General features: G+C 33.2%; 1 protein-coding gene across 3 annotated transcripts in view; it reads right to left on the reverse strand.

Annotated features, from left to right (window-relative positions):
* The window catches only part of LOC128985729 (midasin-like), a 180,362-nt gene extending 155,042 nt beyond the window's left edge, over positions 1-25,320 (reverse strand). The window contains exons 1-7 of one of the 3 annotated variants that reach the window (XM_054405543.1): positions 25,072-25,320; positions 18,546-18,742; positions 17,596-17,823; positions 17,074-17,213; positions 16,085-16,179; positions 4,454-4,604; positions 4,090-4,211 (exon numbers count right to left, since the gene is read on the reverse strand). In XM_054405543.1, coding sequence (XP_054261518.1) covers positions 4,090-4,211; positions 4,454-4,604; positions 16,085-16,179; positions 17,074-17,213; positions 17,596-17,823; positions 18,546-18,742; positions 25,072-25,197 — 1,059 coding nt within the window. In that variant the 5' untranslated portion in view covers positions 25,198-25,320. Of the gene's footprint in view, positions 1-4,089; positions 4,212-4,453; positions 4,605-16,084; positions 16,180-17,073; positions 17,214-17,595; positions 17,824-18,545; positions 18,743-25,071 lie in introns of those variants that run through there. The other 2 variants (XM_054405542.1, XM_054405544.1) reach the window with 2 other exon arrangements.
* Positions 25,321-26,577: the final 1,257 nt, after the last annotated feature.

The raw sequence follows: 26,577 nt of genomic DNA on the forward strand, positions 1-26,577 counted from the left end.
AAGCCAGTGCCAGTCAGCAATATTACATTTGGATTACTCATTTTCCAGTCAATTCTGCAATGGCTATATAAATACTATATAAAACCACGGGAAGTTTTTTCTTCTAATTTGAAGGTTATTGTTGTGTTGAAGGAATGTTTAACATGAAATAACCACATTGACTAAGTAATAAACTATTCAAGATTAAATGGAAAACTTCTGCTTTATTTTGATTTCAAAAGATACAGACTTATTCTACACATTCTTTTATATTTACCAACAATTTTAATTTGAGATTTATTGTAGTGTTTAAGCAATATTTTGTATGAAATGGAATAACCTCAACGGCCACTCTTAGAAAACAACCAGAAAATAAAGATGAAATAGGTTCTTACAGGCAATATATTTGTTCATGAAGTTGTTTCTTTAAGTTAGTTCATTCAACAAGTTCCAATGGGCGGAAAACAATATGGTTTGGAGGATATATTAACCTTTAGGTACTACCTGTTGCTCCAAGCAAAAAATGCTCAAATAATAGCCTAGCATGCACGGTAGTAAAGGCAGTATCTATATAGAGTTTGTTTCCGTTTCTTAAAACTAACCAAAAATATGCATGTCGAAGATGCTGATGAAAAAGTAATTTCATGATTGGTTTCGATAACTGGGTAATGGAACCCTAACCAGTCGCAAAATAGTTGGGAACCAGCGTTGATTAGGCCATTTTTTGATAGAATATGTGAAGTCAATCGCACCATTAGGAGGATTACCACCACATAATCTTACACTAGGCTAATAGTAGTTTTTTTTTATGTTCATCAGAAACAAATCTAGTGTTAAGTTTGGTCAATGGGATGCCTTTACTTTACACTAATTTTGTTAAACCTTTACAAAAGTAGCATAAACTTAGAAATAATAACTGGGTCAGGGTGCTAATTTAGCGGTTTTGACCAAGAATTCAACTTATCTCAACACCTTTATTTGCCTTTTCAGAATTGACGAAGACAATTTCCAATATTTTAATCAGGGAAGCCTTTTAGCGAATTTCCCTATAGGGAAGTAGCTATTACCGTAGGTGGCACGGTAAGACCTAGACCCGGGACCGATTTACTTTTTCATTTTGATGTCCCCAGAGGCCAAAAACACTATTCGTTCAAATTTTTATATATGTATATATATATATTTTTTATATATGTATATATATATATATATATATACGTCCGTGAACACGATAACTTGAGTAATTTTTGTCCGATTTTGATGAAATTTGGTTTAAAGGTGTAAAGCGGGATAAACTTGAATGAGTTCGCGAACCAGCACGATCGGACCATGGGAACGGGGCTTTATGGGGGGTTTTATGGGGTAAAAATTGGTTTTTCTCACTTTTGACCCTCAAAACACAAAATTTCCCGATTTCTCTTTAGACCTTTTTAAAGAGCTTAAAAAAACAAATAATTTAGTATGTAAAAGTATTTTTGTTTGATTATTAGTAACGGAGAAAATAAAAAAAATTGTAAATTTTAAATTCCCATGTTAATCTTATGGAGAATATTGTCAAATGTTGTAGTTTGCTTGTTTATGGATATATTTTGATCAAACTTGGCAAATTTATTTATTTTGTACTAAGCTATCAATATTTTACTCAAAAACACACTTTATTAGTTTCCTTGTAGCAGCAAACCTAGGTACTTGTTAAACCTAATGTTATTAAAACATATTTAACTGAAAATCAATTCAGACAAATGGAAATTCGCTTGGTCGGCAGGTTTGCTGCGGAGGGGGTATTTATCATCATTTACCAAAAGACCAAAGTTACATTACTAAGCCAATGTTTATTCACAAACATGTTTGCTGTCTTTAGCAGAGTTAAACCTCTGAAGTAATTCAAATTATGTATTGGAAATAACATCAACAAAAGCAAACAAAGACAAAAAACAAACTATTTTGTACACAAAATATATATTGTACTGGGATATCCATCCTGACACACGAATAATTTGATTCCGAGTTGTTTACATATTACAATAATTTGTTTTACATTTGTGCTTTTTAGGGACTTATGTCCCTACAAGCCACTTCCTTCTGTTTTTGATAATTCTAATTTCTACATATCCACTCCTATTTTGAAGGTAACTTTTAAACCAATTTAAATATGAGTTTTTGACGCCTATACTACTTAATTTTTTAACAATTTTGCTATGGGATATGCTGTCAAAGGCTTTGGATGAATCCATAAAAATTCCAGTTACTATGTTTTTCTCATCCATTGATTCAATTACTGACTCAATAAATGTGATTAGAGCGGTATTGACAGATTTGTCCTGTCTAAAACCATGTTGTTCTGGGCAAAAGAGATTATTATCATTAAAGTGTTTTACCGATCTCAAATACATGGCTTTTTAAAAAAAAATTGATATCGAAGGTAAAATAGAAATAGGACAATAATATTGAATTTCTGTGTCATCTTTCTTTTTCAAGACTGGTACCACTTTTGAAATTTTGAGTTGCTCTGGAAAAATTCCTGAAATGAACGAAGCGTTGACTAAATGAACTAAAGGCTTGATGAGTGGATCCCTAACGAATTTTATTACTTTAACAGGTACCCCATCATAGCCACTAGACCACTTATTTTTGAGTGAATCAAAAATGGCAATTAGCTCCTTTACTTCCATTGGCGGACGGAAATCTAATACCTTTAAGCCTTTAAGCAATACCTTTAAGATTAAGTTTAAAAAGTTCTTAAAATATATAAATGTTTAGTTGTAAGGACAGTAGTTTAATGACAAAAATTGTTCTGAAAAACTTATATGTATCAGAGAAACGCTGGCTAATAAAGACATTTTTATTTTATTTATTTATTTTTGTATAGACTCTTTTGTAAACTGTGCAAATCAAGGTTAATTTTTAAGGAAACATTTTACATTTCAAAGTGTAAGGCCAGATGAGATAGAAAAAGTGGTAAGCGACTTAAAAAATAAAAACGGCTTTGACGAAATCCGCCTAAAAGTTATTCAAAGTGCAAACATCACCAAAGCCAAGTTTTAAATCATCTCATCAACTCGTCATTTGTATCCAAATCAGGAATATTTCCAAATCAATTAAAAAATAGCAAAAGTTATGCCTGTTAACATTTTACATATTTGAAATTGTTGAAAAAATTGAGCAAACACAATTAACTGAATATCTTGGAAACACTTAACAACTCATTAATTTCTAGTGATGGGTCGGTTGCTGATTTTATCGATTTGGTTTCGGTTATTTTTTTTTAATCGGTTGTCGGTTTTCGGTTTTTTAGTTTTCCCCCTTGAATCTCACTTATTTAAATAATTTTTTTTCTCTACTCATTCAAAGGTAGTAAACATGTTTAAAAATTAAAACTGTAACTTACTTCATGTGAGGGCTATTATATTTTGAAGCAAGATTAGATTAGAAAACATAACTTAACTTCAATACGTTATGGCTGTTATGGTATCAATAGTTACAAATCACAATTGTCTTATTTGAAAATTTAAGGTTACAATTCAAGGCTTCAAAATATATAGGGCCGTTGAATTTGCCATCATCATCAACAAGATTTCGTTCCAATCAAATTACATTTATGATACTGCAATCAAGATACCACAGCGAGGGACAGTTTTGTATAAAGCTATCAGCTGATCGGGAAATCTATGCTCGACGTCATCACTGACCACACTGATCCTGACTGGTCATAACTCTCGCCCAATAATGTCGTGTCCCGTGCCGTTGCAGTATTACCCTTAGTTTTAAATCTTAAATGATCGTTTTTAAGTTTGTGTACCTGTGAGTGTTCTATTCATTTATTGATTACCAATTGACAACATTCGAATGAAGCGAGAAGACATCTGTACTGGCCTGACGATGACTCCTATGTGAGTTGGAACCGGTTGCAATTTAGCAACACATTTGATCGCATAAATGCAGGTATTTACACCGAATCTTAGTAATAACTTGATCTACTGACTACACAAAGCATCTGGAATTAAACAGAAGGTTTAACAGAAGGGAATCCAGCCTTAATCCTAGGTAGGACGAAGTTTAAATTCAATAATAAATTTAGGCCCGATTTCTTAGTTGAAATTACAATTATGTTACCTTAGTCAGTAGACCAGGCTGCCAGATAAACTCTCCCGGAACGTCAGTACAACAGTAAGCTCCTAGCAACATCTTGGCATCTGTCTCATCTCCAAGTTGAATCTTCAGTAGTTCCGGTCGACCTAGCAATAATGATAACTGATAACCAATGGAAGAAATTCCAATCACATGTTTTATTTACAGTGTGGGGTGAAAATAGAGAAGTCTGTACATTACATATTTTTGGTTGAGTTCTCGACCACTGGATGACATCTACTTATTGTTTAATTCTACACTAGTTTACATTGGATGATGGTACAAAAAGTTTTTTTCACAGAAAAATAACTACTTGTCATAATGTTTATGTAACTTGCAAGCTCATTACCTGTCAACTGAGCCAGATGGTGCACCGTAGCTGTTTTTCCACACCCTACTGGACCCATTAAGCAGACTGCTCTACCACTCGCCACTCCTAGGGTAGCTCGGCGCAAGTTCTTCCACGTCGAACTGACAGCTACCAACGAGCCAGTTGATTTCTGTGACACATCACAAATGATTTAATAACAAAACTTGTTCAATCTAATTTTTCTAACATAGCATGCTTACCTGAATGGAGAAGATAATGGAATTCTTACAAGTATTACAAAAATTTCAACATTTTACTATCACTGACAGAGGTTTGGTCAAAAGGACAGTTGTCTTAAGGTAAGCCTGCTATCCTTACACAAATCCTTTAAACTAAAACCTAGGCTCTCTTATGTTATGTGTTACATCCTTAACTAGTGATGGGCGGATCCAATAAAATGTGGGTACTGAATCCGGATCTTGAAAAATTTGGATCCGGATCCAGAAATGTAGGCCTACTGTCATAAGAGTGGGTTAAAAAAAAACGTAATATTTACAGAAATCCAATTTAAATCATACTGTTTTAAATAAAATTGGTAATGTTTAAAGGTTGATGTAATCCGATACTATAATATAGCTTATATGGCTAGGCAATGTCATAGAATATGTCGATGTCCATAAATTATATGGCTAAGCAATATCCCCCTAAAATTTTCAAAATCATGAAATGAATCTTCCAAAAGGCTATCTCTGTACATTTTTAGTCTTGTACAGAGACATAGTCTTGTATATATGGACAGTGTTAGACTTTCAGCAGTACCACTACCAAACTTTACTTTCTCAAGATGGCGAGTACGCTGGATACGTGGAACTAAAATCAATGTAGGCCTATCAGTGAACTATACCCTAATTATTTATTTCGAGTACACAGGGAATTTGCTGGAGAAACTGTGAATTATGATTTCGGTTCTGGCGAAGGTGTGTGTGACTTGATGTTCAGTGACAATGTTGACTCGGGTCATTACAGCATTATAAAACTTTCTCATAATCCCCAGGGTGTGAAAAGTACAAAAAGTAAAAGAACATGTAAAAAGTCATAAACTGGGCACAAAGTGACAACCACAACGAAATGACAAGTAGATAACCGAACCATCGAACTAAAAAAGTAAAGAACACTGGTGTTAAATGTGCTCTGGAGGTCCCAACAAAAAACACCGACACTTTTGAATTGGGATCGTTAAATTGGATTTTTCACTACTGCAAATCTATGAATTTTTGAGTCAGAACAGGCTAACAGGGGCACAATATATTCTCCTTATGTTGTCACAAGGTGAAGGTAAAATTTGCTCTTTATCATCATTCTGAGTTCATGGAAAATCTTATCAACGGGGCTACATAGAATATAAAGAAACAAAAACACTTTCAAAAAACTAGATCATACAACTCTGCATTTGCAATGGCGAGTTCTGAGTCTCACTTAGATGAATTAACATCTATCTGGTGGTCTATATAATTTTAAGATCCACCACTCCTTTACCATCGGATTGGACCGTTAATACCCTCTAAAATTTTATTTGATTGATGGCATCATTCCCGTGGCGGAGCACGGGTGACAAACTAGTTTTTGTTAAGTTTGAGTAGGGGTGTGCAATGCATCGAAAATGCATCAAAATTTCAATTCGATTTGATTTGATGCATCGAATCGCGATTCGATTCAGCATGCATCAAAATATCGATGCATCGAAAAAAAACCAATGCATCGAAAAAAACCCGATGCATCGATTACGTCCCGATGCATCGATTACGTCCCGATGCAACAATTACGTCCCGATGCATATTTGAAACTAATTAATTTAGGACTCCAAAATGAGTTTTAGATAGGGATGTGTCGATTATCGATACCACTGATACTCGAACATTGCCGATACTAGGATTATCGGTATCAAGAATCGATTGCCGAACGTCAATTTCGCTCGATTCCGCCGATACCGACACCCGACAGGGATGGATAGATATTTTATTTTAAACATTTATTTCTTTGATAGCTATTAGTTTTGTAATTACGCTAACAACTTTAGTAGCCAACTTTTTAGAACACTATTTAGTTCAAAACAGCTAAAGTGCCCTTGTTTAGCTTCAGCTATTCTCTCTGCAGGCAGATGATATTGCACAACACAATACAATCTACATTTCAAGATGTCAGACAGTCTGAATTCAGTCTCAGACAACCGGCGCGCGAGTGTCCTGCCAATATGAAATTATACTAAAAAATGTCTGTATATAAATAAATCAGACCTTTAATTAAATGTATTATTTTTATTTTTTGAACAAAATAAATAACCTAAACTCGTCAAAATGTTCAGTTTCATCCCTGCATTACGCATCATTAGAAAAATTAGATTCAATTACAACATTGTCGAAGTCAGGAGGGTTAGGCTTGCGATTGCCTATTGCACCAAAAAATAGATCCATATTATATCTGTACTATCTACCTAGTTTAAGAGTTTAACACGTTCGCGGCGGCACGTCAAATGGCGGGCGTATCCCAGGTGCGGCGCAGCCCTCAGCATCAAACAAACCCGATTGCCTCGTGTGATTGGCTTTCCAATTTCGGTCTGACAAATAGCAAATAACGTGCGAGGATGTCCTGCTTTACAACGAGAGTCGACGTAGTTCGCTAAACACCAACAGATAGCAGCACTGCTTGTAACGTAGCCGGTCCCATTGGAATTGTATTGCCAAATGGAGGGAAAAATACGGGACAAAAGTAGAATTTTGAGATTGCCAGACGGGGATTTTACGGGGAAATTTACTACCAACCTACACCACAACAAAATACAGTATACTATTGAGCAGTGCTGTGCGAGGTTTCAAGTTTCTAGCTCTAATCCTGGCTTAAAAATAAATCATTTCGTACTGCATTGCAACTTGGGAGCGATCGCACCCACCAGGATTGCATTAGGGTTCCATATAGGAGCGATGGCTCCCATGCCGCCGCGAACGTGTTAAGGGAAGTTTTAAGTGCTACTATAACATAAGTATTGATTGAAAAACATCATACGCATAGTCCATGTCGATTTTGTAATATTATAATGAATGGTCAATGTTGACTATCTAAGATAAATCAAAGTATGTAACAAGAGTTCTCATTGGTCGAGAGGCCACGCTGCACTGTCATGTCAGCCAATCGACGTTCGTGTTTCAATGGAGCAAATGACGATTGCTTTGACGTAGTTTTTTATGAGTCTATTAGATAAATTGATAATTATCGAGAACCGATATGTAGGTCTTGTTTGTTTATAAAGAGTATAAAATTAGGTTACAAGTTTAAAACGGTTTGATTTTCTTTCGTCTCACAAAGACCTAGATTTGACGTTCAATTATGTCAGTTAACTAAATCTTGACCTATATCTTAATATAATATTTTAATGAAACATAAATTTTTCCGATTATATCAATATGAATATTTTTGGGTCAAAACATTGTCCAATTGATGCCACCCCTTCACTCACGGAAGGAAGTTGAAATTGTTGCATAGACTAACCAACGTCCAACACAAGGGAGTATGTTTTATCTATAGTTGTAGTTACGTCGTACCCGGCTGGTTCACAGTGAATCCACTCTGCCCAGCCTTGCTCTTGGTATCATCAGGAACTTAAACACTTTTGTTACTAATTAAAACTATGGAAGCACCCGAAGAAACATATTTTGCTGCACAGTGCACACGATTCTTTTTCACTGTAGGCTGTTATTTCTTAAGAAAAAAATCGTCGCCTAGTTGCACATTAACTTCTTGAAATTAATTGTATCAAACGTGCAGTCTTTTCTCTTTTATTAAGGAGATTTAAGTCTCAAACAAAACATAATCTTTCTTTTCTCGTAGGTTAAATTAAAAGATATCTTTAGGCTACATATAAAAGCTTAGCAAAAAAACCTTAGCGAAAGTTTAGCAAGGAAAACCTTAACAAGTTTGAAATGGCACTTAAGTCCCAAAATTGGTATTTCAATGAGAGAGCTAGCCCAGATAAAAATTATGATGATTTTCTCTTAACTTTCTTAAACTCATTTAATGAGGCTTTTCCAAAAAAATCTCAATTGGGAGGGACTAAAGACAAAATAAATAAGAATTGGATTACAAAAGGGATAAAAACTTCAGCAGAAAGAAAAAAACATCTTCACCAGGAATCTAAATTTAACAGAAATCCTCAGTTTTTGAACTATTACAAAACTTATAAGAAAGTGTTCAAAAAAGTTGTTGCATTAGCAAAACTAAAATCACATGATGATTTCATTAAAAAATCTAAAAATAAATCTAAAGCATCATGGGCTGTTGTAAAAAAAGAACTTGGATTAAAAAGGCAATCGTCAGAAACACCTATTGAAGTTACATACAGTGAAAATGCCAAAATGAGTAATATTGTATCAATTGCAAACAATTTTAATAATCTATATATCTAATTCTGTAAGCCCAAAATTTTACAATGAAATTGTGAGTGAACGGGAGGCCGTAGAAAGCTGGGAGAGGTCTCATTTTAAAGGTCTGGGCATGAAATTTTGGGGAAAATTAGCCATTTTCCTTAATTATGCACCAAAAGGTTATTGCGGAATAAATTAATTCTCATTTAAATAGCATGGGAATCCAAGGTCATGTCTGCTTTGTTTACTTTAAAACATGTGGTTTAACTTTATTTAAAGCATATGGTGATTTGTAATATGTACTTTAATATGTATACTACTGTATTATAAAGCTGAAATAGACTTTTTTACAATTTTAAGGATCTGAATCAGTTAGTTAATGGAGTACGATTGGTTGTGTTAAGTATGTCTGAAAAAAGTTAGAAGGAATTACTGGAGTAGGCAAAGGGAACATATTTTTGATGCCAAAATAAAACTAATATCTACAGATGCTAATATATGCCGTTTAAGTTTACAAGGATTCAATTCCCATTGTGATTAGCTCTCGCTATTCTATATAAAGCGCAAGGCCAAACCTTCACAAAAGTTGGCATTTATTTGCAAAAAAACCAATGTTTACCCAGTGGCCAGCTTTATGTTGCTTTTAGCCGGGTAAAGCGGCCAGATGATGTTAAAATACTACCAAATAAAGACCAAGGAAACTACTTTAATATGGATACTGTAAAACAGAGAGTTTTTGCATTTTACAATTTGGAGGATGACATTATCTCTATGTGTTTTTTCGAAGTGAATTTGTCTATATTCAACGAAATTTATATGTATTTAATTAATAGTCATAAAGATTAATATTGAAAATGTTCTTTAGTTGTATTACGATTAGAAAGTTTAAATTATAAACACACCGCATAAACAGTCCTTTGGAATTTTTATTTTAAACAGAGCAGACATCAAAATGCTTAATGCAGCTATGTAATAACTATCATACATATTAGGCTATAATATATAAAAATGTTAAACAATTATTCAAGTTAGGGTAACCCATGAGACTAATAATTTGTACAAAATAATTACTAGAATATTATAGGGGCCAGTGCCCCTACAAGCCACTAGTTTTTTTGTAAATGCCTCATATCCCTCAAATCAATATTCAAATAAAACCAAAGCCATTATCTTATTTGAGAAAAATAGTAAACACATTTCTCAACTTAATAATGCAAGATTTAACTTTAGGACAGTCTGTGTTGCAGATGTTAAGAAAGTTTTGAATACCATAAGTAACACAAGATCATCAGGGTGGGATGAAATCCCTCTTTTTGTGATAAAACGTGCTTTTTATGTCTTTGAGGACTTATTCTGCAGAATAGTAAACCAGTCCCTGGAGAAGGGTGTATTTCCAGACAAACTCAAATATGCAGAAGTAAAACCTTTATTTAAGAAAGGGGATGTTAATAATTCCTCTAATTATCGTCCTGTTGCGTTGCTACCTTGCTTTCTTGCTTTTCAAAATTTTTTGAAAAAATTTCAAAAACCAACTAGTACAATATTTGGAAAACAATAATCTAATCAACCCCTCTCAATTTGGTTTCCGGCCTAACCTTAACACTCAAAAAGCAGTAACCGACATGATCAACAATATTGCTGGGGCCTTGGATGGAGCACAGCAGACTGTGGGAGTGTTGTGTGACTTGTCCAAGGCCTTTGACTGTGTTGATCATGGAATACTTCTTGAAAAATTAAGTAGACATGGAATAAAAAATATAGCATTACAATGGTTTGCTTCTTATCTGAATAACCGTAAACAAAGGATAATAATAAACAAATTTCAAAATAATTACATGTCAGATTGGGAGGATGTTCCATTTGGAGTGCCTCAAGGATCAATTCTTGGACCATGTCTATTCATTTTATTTGTAAACGACCTAGGAAGTGTATCAAAAATGCCAATATTTCAGTATGTAGATGATACAGCAATCATTTGCAAAGAGCAAAAAGGTGTCGACATTATTCACACAATCACCAGAGAGCTTCATTCTCTTGAGGACTGGTTTGAGCAAACCACTGTTTGAGCAGCACTGTCAATGGCCTCTCCATGAATGTATCCAAAACACAGCTGATACATTTCTCTGCCTCCAATATAAAAGATGAGATCACCCTAAATTCAAACTCCAATTTGATAGTTTCTCAAGATTCAGTTGATTATTTAGGAATAAAAATAGACTCACATTTAAATTGGCAAACTCACATTAAAAATGTATCAAAAAGACCTAATTCAGCTGTATTTGTATTACAAGTAATTAGAGATACAACAAATTTTGACACACAAATTGCAGTATATCATGCTTATTTTGCTTCAATTATGAATTACGGACTTATTTTATGGGGATTGTATAGTGAAAGCAAAAAGTTTTTATTCTTAAAAAAAGGGCGATTAGACATATAGCCAAGGTTCCTCCAGATACACATTGCCAAGAATATTTCAGTCGATTCAAAATTCTCACTTTATACAGCTCTTATATTTATTATATTTCTATGATGGTCAAGAGTAACTTGGATACACTTATACACTTATTACACACTTATTATTACACTTATTATACACTTATACACTTATTAGTCAGCCCTCTCACAAACATGAAACAAGATACAAAAAAATAATAAAACCAATGCAACATAGACTAAAAGTATTTAATTTATCCCCACAATATATGGGACCCAAAATTTATAATAAGCTGCCTTCAACAATAAAAGAAATTGATTGCATATTGAAATTTAAAAAAAACACTTAAGATATGGCTTCTGGAGAAGGGTTTTTTTTCACTGGAAGATTTTCTAACAAATGTATAATTATTTTTAATATTATGATTTGTTGTTTTGTTACAATAGATTTTAGTTTGATGACAAATCACCTGTCAATCATTGATGTAATGTGATGATAATAAATAAATAAAAGTATAGAAATAAAAATAATAAAAATGAAACGGACAAATGGCTGATAAATTCTGATAAGCCCATTTATAAATTAGAGTAAAGTTTATCAGATATCATGCTTTAGTTATTGAATTCAAACATTTATTTTAAAATTAACACTCAGAAACTTTTGTCTAGTAGAATTATGCAAGCGACTGAGAGTGAGGGAGGGCATGTGAACCAGACTTTACAAGGGCAAGTCTGCCATTCTGACAAACTTTCTCTTTTCCTACCCCTTGTCCCGTTAGACAGGGGAGGGGGTGCTTCACTTCACTTCACACTAAACAAACACTCGCAATTCGTAATCGCAGTAGAGTTGAGTTGGGGTGTTAGTGATGTCAGTCTGTTGTCTGCTTTTCACAGCTCACTCATCAGCAACTTTCGTGAAATTATAATTGATAATTTTTGTTGATAATTAGTAAAAAAAATTTTGGCCTCCTCACCCTGTTCAAGAAAAAAGTTAAGAAATAAAGTTGTTAAAATGTGTTTTGTTTTATTACTCTGTATTTAAAAGATATTGTAATTTATGAATGTGTTTTCAGTTAGACTTAGTGACTTTTTTTCATAGTTTAACAAATGTTGAAGATATAAATAGTGAGAAAATTACATTATATATTATTTAAGTTCTAATTAATAACTATTATCTTTTTGGTATGCCTACTCAATGATCTCTTTGAACTTTTTAGTTTACAAACACTTTTATTAATTTCAATCTTTATTTTTAATTTCACATCTATTTATTCATAGCATGTAATAATGTATCAAATAGACAGTAAACACTGATTATCAACTTTTTGGGTTCGTCTTTGTCCTGATTTAAGAATGAACCAGAAGTATTGAAAGCCAACAAATATAAATGTGAAAATTAAGTTACAATACTACATCATAAAATAAACTCTATTTTATTTAATACAGGTCAATAATAATAAACTTAACGATTGCTTTATTGATATATAGGCTTATTCTAATTGTAAGTGAAGGGTGAATTTCCTTAGGCCAACCATAAAATTATCAGTGTCCATTAGTGAGGTTAGGTGAGCAACTATCCTCTTGTTCATTATTTTATTTAGTACATTTTTTACTTTAATTTTTTTTTTAAGATAAACAATCCATTACAGAAACACAGGTTGTATATCATTTTTAAAGAAAATCATGCCGTGCTGCATCGAATCGAATCGCATCGATTCGAATCGAAATTCTTTGAATCGCATCGATGCATCGAATCGAAAAAAAATATGCTGCATCGTACACCCCTAAGTTTGAGTGAGCTGGGAATTTGAACTTCCGTTTTTTATATTTCTTTATTTATTTATTTCATGTCATTACATCATCATTTGACAGGACATAGTGTCATATACAGGATACCGGTAACTAAAACTTAGAATAACAAAAATGTCTTACTAACTGATCCAAGATTATTGACTTACAATATCACAACTGTGCAGTAGGCCTATTCATTTTGTAGTTTTTGTATATAAAAGTGCAAATTATAACTTCCTAACCCTAATATTTATTTATAAAGTAAGTAATTGAACGTGAAACTATCTGAATTCAAAAATTCCTAATCCAAACCTCTAATTATCCAATCCGATCCGAACCGAGCCTTAATTATCAAAAACTGAATCCGATCCGAACTGAAATTTTACCATCCGCACACCTCTATAGTCTGTCTAAAATAATTGTGCTGTAGGAATTCATCATATGATTTCCCTATCATGGGAAATCTCCCACTCATTAACCCCTTTCGTACACTGAATTTCCCGTTACAATCATCTGTTTTATATTGCAGACAGTGGTTTTTAAGGAAGCATTTGTTTATTTTGATTGAACTACACACAGAATAAAACTAGACGATGTTTTTAAATAATTAAATAAGATTCTTATTCTTTCAAATAATTGCACACACTTAAATTGTGTTTTAGTTTGGATTGTAATATCTTGGCACCTTTTGACCATTTCTAATCATCACTAATCAAGTAAACTCAGATTGAATAACATCAAACTGCACGAAATACCATCAGAATAATCACAATGTTATTTAAGCCACTAAATGTAAACAAAGTGACACCTGTTGCAATATTATGAGCAGTATGAATCAGCTGTAGGCTAATATGTGTGGCTGTAGGTGGTGGCGGGGGCCAGGGAGAAATCAGGGGAAAACGAATTTGTCCTTCAACCGCACATTAAATTCAGACAGAGTATAATATCGGCCGTTGCTGTCGGCAATGCTGCGTTTACTATAGTAATACCAGAAACAAAAGAACCCTGGGCCGTTTCGAGCCGCGCAGGTTTGAATGGTACACCACACCTACCGGCGCGAACCACGTGATCTTTTCGTTTCTGCGCAGGTTGTTTTGTTCTTGGTATGTCTTTACCAATGTTAGGGGGACAACACTGAGCGCTGGCTAGTTTTCAGTGATGTATTTCCATGCTAACGCCGGCCGCACACTGATGCGACAAAACGTCTTTCGACAAAACGTTTTGTCAGAAGACGTCTTGTCGGAAAACAAAAACGTCGCATTGGTGTGCGGTGGTCTCAGACAAAAGACAAAAACAGGAGGGAAAACTAAATTCAGTCAGCCGTAGACCAGTGTTGTGAAAAGCCAGAGATTGTGTGGTGTTAATAAAACGGATGAGGAAGTGGACGTAGCAATTATGTTGTGGAACTTTATACAACTTGCAGAACTAAACGAAGGAAGGGAGCATCGATTTTCTGCATTTTCTGCATAAATCTAAAATGAACGACTACTTACTGTAAAGAAAATTATTAAAAAATAAGGGATTAGCTGAAGTATTTGAAATTTAAATGGCATTTTTATTATTTTCTGCATAAATCAAAAATGAACAACTAGGTACTAACTGTAAGAAAAATTATCACAATATATACAGGTTGTCCCACGAGAGGTGTCTCAAATTGATTACGGAAAAACTGCTTAACCTACAAGGATGAAATACAATTATTTTCCACTAAATCGACCCCAAGGAATAACGTAAACATATTTTTTACTTTTTTACAATACAGGGTGTGCCAAAAACTGAGGTTCACTAGTTCGAATCTCGAAATTTTCAAATGTAAACATATGTCTTGTTATACAAAAAATAAAAGATAAAAAAAATAAAAATTGGCGGCAGTTTTTTTTTATAAAATCAATATTTATTAATACTTTGTGTTTCTTATACCAATGCACTTAGCCCATCTCCGGTTAAATTTTCTTACTCGTTATAAAATTAGCTTTACTGTGATATGCTACAAGTAACGGTTTTTTAAATAATACAAATTCCAAAATAATTGATTTTTGGAAATTTGAAAATGGCCATTGTTTAAAATTTCCAAATAGCAACATAATAATATGTTGAGTGGCACATCATTTTATAGGTTTTTATATTCTTGACAATTTTGTAATTTACACTTACTACGCATCTAGTTTTTGTGTAAATAACAAATGACCTAATTTTCCTAAAGCCCCTACCCCCGCTACCTCTAAGGGCAAAATTTTCAAAATTTACCATAATTATTGTAGCCCCTCATATCTAAGGTTACAGCAAACCGATTTCAACTATCTCAAATGGTTAAAAAGTTAAGGGGGGTGCAAGTTACTTTTCAGCCACCCTGTATAGATAAGTTGTACTGTATCCGCCCTCCGCGCATGCGCTGAACTGTTTGTCTGATCACGTTTTGGCTTCAGACGAAATATTGGAGACGATCACAAAAACACCCAAAAACGTCTTCAGACAAAACAGCACGACTGAAGCCTCTGTCGCATCAGTGTGCGATGCCTCCATTTAACTGCATTGTAAGCAACTCCCTTCCGACGTTTTGTCGCATTAGTGTGCGGCCGGCCTAAGGAGCAATCCAGTTAGACTATCTACATGGATTCACACGCCTTCATTTTTATTTTCCGGCCAAGAGAGAAATTGTGACAGTTAAATATCTTAATCTCTGTGTATAAAATAAAGCATTTTCAAGTGCTAGAATGGTCTTTTTCCAATTTAGGTTAATCTGATAAAAAAAGTCCTTTAAACCTAGACCATGATGCATAAACGTAAGATTCTTTGTTTTTTGAAATAGGTAATTATTCTTTTTTTTTATTGTTCATATACGAAGACAACAAAATAACATACTTTAATTTTTCGGAAAGATTTAGTTCAAATTAACAAACTACCTATTACAGATTTTCTAAAATAAAAATGTATTAAAGCATAAATAGTTGTAAAGTAATTTTGCGTAATTTAGTTCTAAGAAGTTCATATAACTACTGAAATTCACAATATATTGAATATACTATACCTGGGATGGATCGTAAACCGGTAAGGTGACTCCTGCAACTGACACCACGGACGGACAAATCTCGTTGATAAATGGTATTTCTAAATACACCTTATCTGCAACAAACCAATATTTCCTATAGGCTAAAAGAGTTACTGAAAAACAACTGCATAATATGGCTATTTTTTCTGTGTAACTTACTGCTACAGAATGTGCGAGTATCAACACATTTAACATTTTAAGCGTTTTTATAAGGTAATGGTCAATACCCTGATCCTGCAACTAACATCGACGTTTTGTTAAATAGCATCATTGATTGTTAGCCCTATGGACATCTGGGTCCAAAACGATCCAGTGACCTTCAGATTTCAAGGTGACAGACAATTTCACAATTCATTAGACTGAGTGATTTTACAGGAAAAAAATTATCATTTTGTGAAACATTTTTATTTAATCATTCTAAGGCTGCGGAAAGTATAATGTTTGGTTTGGATAAATAGTGGTTTTAAAATTCCTTGGAATGCCAAAGTGATTCTTGTAGTCGGTCTAAGCTACCAGCAAAGTATTTTTTATCAGGCCACACGGTGTAATTTAGAACATGTCAGCTTTTGTCGAACAATATACAAACAATGACAAAAATGTGTTAACACAAAATGTAGTGACTCCAGACCACCTGTATATAATGTTTATTTGACATGACTTATTTTTTTTACTTTTGATTTAATTGTTCATTTGTTTAGCAAGAAAATACATATATTTTTATCAAGGGTGCACTCAATCCTGGGTCAGCTGGACACTACCTTAATTTAACCACCTTTTTTTAATTCGGTCTAGGCTAGTAGTACTAGAAAGCTCAGACTTTATGTAGCTAAAAGCTACCCAATATTTACATCCAGATTGACGACCTAAAAGGTTTTGTTTGGGCCAACAAACTTTTCATATATGTAAATAGATAGTTTATGTTGTTGGTATTGTTTTGAATTGTATGTCTATAAACTATAAATATTTACCACATAACGAGGCAGAAATAGAAGGCAACAAGGTTTCACATTCACTGGCTTGTGGTGGGAATTTACAATAACTTGCAACCATTTGTCGTAACTGTGTCTCATCCATACCTGTGACAATCCCCATGCAGTGGCAAGCTAGCCTACAGAAATACAGTACAAATAATATGTATGAGGCCAGACCTTTTACAGAATTAAATAAGAGTCATTAAAGAAATTTGTAATGTTGATTTCAATTAATAGTTTAAAAATGTTTTTAGAACGTTTTAGGTGACCGAGTGGGTCCAAAACAAATACTTGATCCTAAATCTTCTAATACACTATTTATATTGGTAAAGTTTAACATTATAAATTTAAATAGGCTACTGTATCTATTTTGATGAGAACAACACACTTACCGGTACTGGTAAACTTAAGACAAATGAACGTCATCATGAAAATCCTATCTTGTTGTAAAGAATGCACAAGATTTATTTTTCTAAAAAACAAAAACTACAGTTAGCTATAGTTAAAAAGCAAGCCTACCATACAACTCTGTTGTCTTCATGTTTGAGAAATCTCCTGGCAAATTCTGACCATTTCCATACAGTTTTAAAATGACTCGCTGATGATCTTAAAAACCGCAAACATGTTTCTACTACTTCAACCTCAGCAACTTTGACATCTTTTCTTTTCTTTTTAGGAATTTCTCCTGTATTAGTAAAATGGTTTTCCCATGGTGCTGGACTTTTATCAAAATATTTAATGGAATACCTGAAAAATCAGAAAAAATTACTTAGGTGAGCACAACACTCTTTCTTACAAATTTCAATTTTTACTAAAATGGTAAAAAACAAATCAAGAAACAAAAATACTTTGAAATATACATAAAGTAGCCTACAACAATTCACAGCTAAGTTATTTAATTTGAGATATTTTGTTTTAAGAGTTTAACACAAAATAATATAAAAGAGAGTTAATTTGATAAACCAATAGGGGCCTATCTGAAAAACAAAAGAGGAACAAAAATTGTAGTAGGAAAACAATGCTTAACAAGAAACAGAAAGTTTTGGGACAGCTGCAGTCAGCCCTAAACAGTAAAGAGGTTACAAAATGCAACTTTGTTATCTCTGGGTTCACAATTGTATTGTATTATAATATAAGGTAGATGTACAATTTATACAAAATTGTTAGGCAATTTTAGGTAGCTATTTTAGGCAACCCTGGTTGTGCTCACCAGGGTTGCCACCATACTTGTAAAATTATGACAAAATTAACGTACGCGGGGGTATGTCACACCCCCGCGCGCGCGGTTAAGGTTTCATGAGTGTTAGAGGTTTTACTTGTTCATTGTACTAGTAACTTAAATTATAGTTGTCACTGACAAATTGCGTTTAAAATTCAAAAGTAAGAGTAAAACTACAAAATAATCATTTTATCTCTCTACCAAAATTAGCAATGTAAAATAATTAATCCATTCACTAAATAAAACTTACTGTAAAACATCAGGGTGAGTATCTAATAACTTCCCCATAGCTATACACTTCTTTGCATGGTTGACATTTCCAGGCATCGACAATAGGACTAGCACCAGTTCAGGAAATGCACAGGCAACATTGACTGTATATTCTGGATTGAGCAAAATATTCTGTAGTTCTAGAAGAGCTGATTTGGTTAATTCGAGATCCCAAGTCTGTTAAAGAAAGATCAATTTTATAAAACTAAGTTATTGAAGCAAACTTATTTCAGAGCTTTTCTATTAATTTACAATCAATAACTTATTATTTTGAATGTTAAAATACATAATTTAAGTTTTAAGTTAGCCTATTTGATTTGTTGATCATACTCTAACCCAACCTAAATCAAATCTTAGGGGTTTTTGTCCTGCAGACCACAGTGGCGTAGGTAGACCTTTGTCAAGGGGGGGGATACCGGGGGTCTAGGGGTCCTCCCCCGGAGAAATGTTAAAAATTAACTTCTATAAACACTATTTTAAAACTTTTTTATTGGCTGGCTTTCTTGTCTGTTCGGTACAAATTTTGCAATCGATTTTAAACTAAATTCTCGATGTGTTAGAGACTTGAAACTTTAAACATAGCTGACAAATGGATGACAATGCAATATTATATCATTTTATTTTCATATTTATCTTAGGCTACACCCCACGGGCTTCCAAATTTTCAATGTTAACATTTTGGAAGAATATCAATTGAAGTCAGCTGTAAATACTTTAAATTGACTGTTTGTTCAAAGAGCAGAGGTTAAGAGGTAGGGCCTACAGGTTCTGCTCCCAAGAGATTCAAGTTTTAGGATTATGAAAATAGTAGCAACAACATCTGATTACTGTTAAAAAGGGTTTGGTTGTGTATTAACAGGCTATATAAAATAGATTTAATTTACAAAAAGTAGAAAATAATTTATAAATATGTGGAGAGAATAAATACTTGTAAGATTTGAAACAAAAAACGTGGGCACATGCAATAGATAATAATTTAGTCCAATAGGTGAAGATAATAATTGTAAATCATCTATTGCATTCGCCCCATGTTTTTGTTTTAAATCTTACAAGTATTTATTCTCTCTCCACATATTTATAAATTATTTTCTACTTTTTAGATCATTTACAAACGTGGTATTTTTAAATTTATTTAAGCATAAAGTAAAATCTGGTAATAATAATATAAAAAAATTGTAATAAAAAAAACAATTTACAACACACAACAACACAACACAACAATTTAGGCCTACACACATCAATTTCTTGTTTGTAAATAATAAAAAAAATTGTTGTAGGGGCCTAATAATAATAATTGCCTACGTGCAATCGGTGCACCAGTACGGAATTTTGGCTTGGGGTGGCGTCTCATCCGCTGTGCTGGAGCCCTTGTTTGTATCACAGAAATCTTTAATGAAAAAAAAATCTTAAAAAACCACTCCCATATCCAACAGATCAACTCTTTATTGAATTCCCAGTATTGAATATTAGACAATTATTCATAAAATCACTATTACTATTTTAATAAAGTCAAACAAGCAAAAAATATTTACAGAAATAGGCCTATCACATTGTTATCCCATTAGGAACCGGATAAATTTTGGCTTTTGTTTACCTAGATCATTCCTCAATTCCACTAACAAGAACGCTTTCTATCTAGCACATGTTTTATACTGTAACCTTCCATCGGACATTATCGAGGCGGAGGGTAGCAGTGTTGCTGTGTACAAACGCAGGATTGGCGAGTGGCTCACGTGTATCGGGTGGGCGGCTGCAGAGGCGTTCATACAGTCCGTCTACACAGTAGCCTATAATTTTGAAAATACTTAACTGAAAAAGATGATTTTGCCACGACTGATGTCAGAATTCAACCATGATTTTGATCACGTTACCACTTTCAGTAATTTTTAGTTTAGTATGACCCATTTTATTCAACTTTTGTTTAAATAATTACTATGGACTTTCGTCTGTGTTTAAATTAAATTAAGGGTTTCCTTTCTAATATTTGTTTTTATAGGCTATAAGTTTTTGTTTCTTTTTTAATTCCTAGTAGCTATAGCCCTAGGTAAGTTTAATTGCATCGAACGGTACCTCAATACTTTGTTTTTAGCTTAACAATAATTTGCAACAACTCTTTACCCGATCACAGATCGACAGTCTATCCGGGGGAATAATTTCATGTAGGCTACTGTTTAATTTTTGGAATAAAAGTACGGTATTTTGATTTGATTTGATTTTTAAGTTATGACCTTTTTTTATTAGCTAAGGTAGGCAAATGAATTTAAGTTTTTTGTTTCAGTTGTAAGTTAGGTATTAGACTAATTTGTTTATTAGGCTACATTTATTTGCATAAGTTGGTCACTTGTTTATTTTAAATAACATCTTGATCAGTTTATTTTACAAATCAAAATTGACTATCATTATTGTAGCTCCTCATATCTAGGTTGCCACAAACCGATTTCTAATAACTTATCTCAAATTAAAAATAGGTATTTACCTTCGTCTACAGCTCAATCTGTTGTAACTTGAGTTACGGCCGTTTCGGCATTATAATGCCATCGTCAGACGTTGAACATTCAGCTGAAGTAGCGTCGTCATAGTTGAAACACGAAACACGAACACGAATAACATTTTACTTTTACAATTAATAACGAAAACACAACGAACAGGCCTGTCGCACACACGGTACCGATTGACATTGACATTGTGTGCGACAGGCCTGTTCGTTGTGTTTTCGTTATTAATTGTAAAAGTAAAATGTTATTCGTGTTCGTGTTTCGTGTTTCAACTATGACGACGCTACTTCAGCTGAATGTTCAACGTCTGACGATGGCATTATAATGCCGAAACGGCCGTAACTCAAGTTACAACAGATTGAGCTGTAGACGAAGGTAAATACCTATTTTTAATTAATATCACAGCTCAGGGGCTAAAAATGGATTTTAATTTATCTCAAATGGTTTGAAAAGTTTGAAGGGTGGGGTGCAAGTTAGCCTTCTTTTTAGCCACCCTGTATGTTCAAAGTTGGGGAACTTATCCTCCTAATCCCCCCCTCCCCCCGTATCCACGCCACTGACAGACCACTAGTTTAATTTCTAAACAAAATTTAATTTCTAAAACATATTTCTAAACAAAATACTGAACTTACAGTCAAACATGGTCATTAGGAGATGACTGCAAAACTAAGTTATTGATGGTTTTTAGAAGTGTTATAGCAACAATGAAAACAATTAACTAGTCTATAAGTTACAGGTTGATGAACGTAGGTAGCCCTGGCCTCAGGCTACCTACAGTATGGTCTTGTAGTGAGTCAACGATGCTTGGGTGTTGTGTGTGTATTTGTGTGTCCGTGTCTGCGTGTGTGTAGAGGATGTATGTATGAATGGTTCCCGGAGTGAATGAAGTTGAATGAAGTTGTATGAATGAAGTCCCATTGACTTTTGTATTTTGGCAGTGTTATTGAATCCTTTTTTTTTTTTTTTTTTTATTTACATTCCAACGGCAAAGACCATTACAAAAATGATTACGATACTTAAATCTTAAATTAATAAACAAATATGCATTTATATAATTCAATAAATAGATATTAACAGGAAAACAGATAAATATATAAATAAACATTTTAAGAGATCAACAAGACAAGAAACACAACTCAATTTACATGCACATTGATTAATAAATATTCAAACCTATCTATATTAACAAATATAATAACCTACAATAAATTTTGTTGCTGGCGCAGGGAAGTCAACCGGACCGTAGCCTTCCTTCGAAAAGTCCTCGTGGTGTCTCCGAAGAAGTCGATACTGGCCCCCAAAGTGTTTCCAAGACGAAGAAATCTTGCAAGATAGGTCTTCTTGCAAGATAGGAAATCTTATAACTTAGGCTAGGTATATTTTTATTTATACCTCATTTTTATCCTCTTTTAACTTTTAATTTTTTGTCGTAAGGTTTTAAGTTAGGCCTATCTGCTGTGTATTAGTATAAGCAGTGTTGGGGAAGCTACTTTTAAAATGTAGCTAGCTACAACTACTGCTACATTTCCAAAAAAGTAGCTTAGCTACAGCTACAGCTACAGTTCCGAAAAAGTAGCTAGCTACAACTACAACTACAATGAAATGTAGCTACAGCTACAATTTTAGCTACTTTTCCAAAGACGTTAATTTTTATTCCACGCACATTAGGTAAATGTAAAATTAATTGCAACTACATTTTTATTGAACAAACATTTAAAAAAATGTCAGTATTGTATCTAACATTACTTGGAAAACAAATTATTCCTAGATTGTATTTAATTTGTTGGCATTATAAACCTAACATTACAACAACAGAACCAAATAGTTGGGTGTCCCATCATATTTAGTAATTATTTTTAAATATTGCATTATTTTTAAGCATCTTAAAATGTAATTTTCATTAAGTTCTAAGGACATACAACCAAACTATATTTTAAAAGCTAATTTTATTAATTTAATATAGATTCATTTATAGATGTTTTATATCAACAATTAAGACCAATAAAACTGCAAAAAGATTATTTAAAAATACTTTTTGTGTTACAGAGCCTAGCCTACTGAAATTGGAGTTTATTGCCTTTCTTTACTTTTAATGTTAAAAACAACATTGCTATAGATTTTAAAGTGATAAATTACTTATTTTGCGAATAACACTTTTCAATGTCAAGAAATCGTCCTTTATTGTCATTATGCATAGGGCAAATTGTGCTTCAACCTAGTTGGTAGAGAAAACAGTATTCAGCAACTTATCCTGAAATCGGCTTTTAATTTAAACATGATGAAATTTGTAAAGTAAAAATAACATGTAGGCCTACTTGGCTATGTAACAAGTTGGCTATAGTAGGCTTGTTCTTGCAAGGACTAAACAGATATATTCATAATAATTGAACTTGGTATTCGTCTTAAACCATAGCCTCAGTCCTATACAAGAGCTGTTAGCAGGAGAAAACTATGCTATTTTTTCAATGTAATTTTCATGTCATATGGAGATTTTTTCATTACAATTATCATGTAGTCTAGGCATATCTTAAATCTCATCAGGAAATTTCTTCTTTGCTAATTTAGTAAACCTTTGAAAAATCTTCGTAATCTAACCAAGGAAGGGCTTGTGATGATAAACCACAATCAACAGCTGAAGCAAAGGTTGATTGACCAGCTTTCTCATTATTTCAAGGTGTGTTGGTTTCCATTAAACCCCAAGTTGAAGCATTATCGATATAATAAAGAAACTAAATTGATTACTAATTTCCCTGTCCTGTCAATCACTTGCAAGCATTCAATTCAATAGCTTCTCTTGTCACCGGTACCATTTAAACGTCGTCTGCATCTAGCGATTTTATTTTATCTGACAGTAATCATAGAGTAGTAAATTAAGGAAATGAGAGCCAAAAATGTGGATAACACTCATTTAATGGCCTCTATGTCCACACAACGTTGTAATAGGGAATGAAACGGCTGAAACCAGCTGTTTGAAGCAAAGAAAGTAGGCCTAATTTTTTTTGAAAATCTCAGTTTGAAAGAGGTTGTTTCACGTAAGGTTGAGGTTATGATAAAAATCACAATCTCAAACAAATGTTAATGTAGCGAGAAAAGTAGCTAAAATTCCGCTACAACTACTTTAAAAATGTAGCTAGCTACAGCTAGAGCTACAAAATCTTAAAAGTAGCGTAGCTACAGCTAACGCTACAAAAAAAGTAGCGCGCTTCTGTAGCGTCGCTACTTGTAGCGCGCTACTTCCCAACACTGAGTATAAGTAGGCTATTAAGTTATGTATTAGTAGAGTAGCCTAATATAACTTAACAGTTAAGGTGTTGTAAATAGATTACAGTACCTATAAGTTGAATGGACTTCAAAGATTCTTTAGTGATGGACTGATAACTTACAACTCGTTCCCCACGCACAGGCTTTGCCTATGTGGGGACCATCCATTGTATAAATTACATAATCCTATTATAATTTTTTGTGAAATAGGCCTAAATGATTTTTTTTTCTATTTTATGGCAATAAGTTAACTTAGGGCCTACCTAACATTAATTTATTCATCACTTTCAAAACAGCCATAACTTATGCCAATAATTATTGCAGAGCAAGAGTAGCTTACAGGCCATGGATAAACTTATGGATTCATTGCAATATTCTGTGTTTGTAAATTGTTTAAGGACACAAAGGACTACAATCCACAATACAAGATATAACCTATTTAAGGCCTATGTTGTCACGGATCATTTTATTTATTCCAAAGGGAAACCCATAACTTTGCTTGATGTTGATGATATAGTACAATGGCAAGATGCATCACAACACATATAGGCTAAAAAAAGGTTAACAATGTGATATTCAGCCTAGGCCTAGCCTACATGCAGTCAAATACACATTTAACTTAAGTAGGCCTACCAAAGTGCAATCAATCTCACGCCAAATTTGAATACAAATGTAAAACAAATTTGCGCCATGAGTACATTATGCTAAAACTAAAAATATTTAAACAAAATAGTCACCATGTACACTAACCTCAACTTTAATATACCTATCAATCGAGTTTTCAAAAGTAGTTGATTCGTACATACTCCTCAGATATTTAAAACCTTCACTTAAATTACAATTCACACTATCTTTGAATTTATCTTTACACTCCATTTTTTGGCAATTCAAAAACTATTCAGAGTCAGAATTAAATGATGAGTAATAAAACTCAAACTGTAAGGTGAAGGCTAAAAAAACAAATACCTAACCAACCAACCCTCATCTCTAACCTAAACAAAATCCCTTGACCAGACCAGAGACCAGACAAAACGACCCACGTGAGTGTGATAAGTGGTGTGATAAGATAAAACTTTGGTGTTGGTCTTTGACTTGATGTGGTTGTGTTCTTTTTTCTTCTTGATTGTTCTGAAATCTGAAGGCACGATTTATATTAACCAGGCAACCTTGAAGTACATGTACATGTAGCTGTAAGACACAAGCTGACTTAGGTGTGCTATTCCCTTCATACCTATTCTGACGTCACTCGGATTGCAAACAAAATATCACCTGTTGTAACTGTCAAATTAGTATTTGTTTTGATTTGGTTGTTATTGTTTTTATAATGAACACATTCAACTTTTTTTTTTTTAACAAGTATTTATTTACAATCTATTCTATACTAGAATAATAAGTAAATTATATAACCATTTTAACATGGGTTAGTTACACTCCATCAAGTGCACTAACATAAAAAAAAACTTTTAAAAAGTTTAACTAAAACGATTTGGAAGGTCTATTGGATTAACTCTTTTGAGCCTATATGTAGCTTCACTATTGTCGAGGAGGTTGACTGCCAGGAAATTTGGATGGGTTTCTAATTTTCTTTGGTATTTTTCACTTCGTTTCTTTATTTCTTCTTTAACATAGGGTAATTTTGTATCTTGATGAATTACTTTATTTGTGACAAACCAAGGTGCTTGTAAAATTTTTCTCAATGTTTTCGATTGAAACCTTTGAACTATTTCTATGTTTGAGTTGGAAGTGGTTCCCCAGAGTTGGATACCGTAGGTCCAAATAGGTTTCAATATAATTTTGTATAAAAGTAATTTATTTTCAACAGATAATTTTGAATTTCGACCAATGAGCCAATTTAGTTTGTTTGTTTGTTTTTAAATTTAAATGAAGTCGTTTGTTCCAAATGTGTGAATGCCATGTAAGCCGTCTGTCGAGATGCATACCAAGGTACTTAACTTCGTTGGATTGTGGAAGCATGACATTATTCAATGTTACTGGGGGACAAGTTCTTGTAGACATAGTATGAAAACATTATAAAATCAATAACAATCAAATCAAAACAAATACATACTAATTTGACCAGTGGGGCACACGGGAGGGACTAAGGCTAACATATCTTGTAGTGTCAGCGTTCGCCGCTAGAACTGCTAAGTTGAAAAAATTAATTTATTTTTGAATTTTTAGTTATAAAATTAACTTTTTAATTATAAAATATTGTTTTAAAATTATAAAATAAATTTTTAATATTAAACTGTCATA

The sequence above is a fragment of the Macrosteles quadrilineatus genome, unplaced genomic scaffold, assembly GCF_028750875.1.
Source record: "Macrosteles quadrilineatus isolate MER2022 unplaced genomic scaffold, UCM_ALF_1.0 Scaffold_2__2_contigs__length_208266976, whole genome shotgun sequence".
NCBI lineage: Eukaryota > Metazoa > Arthropoda > Insecta > Hemiptera > Cicadellidae > Macrosteles > Macrosteles quadrilineatus.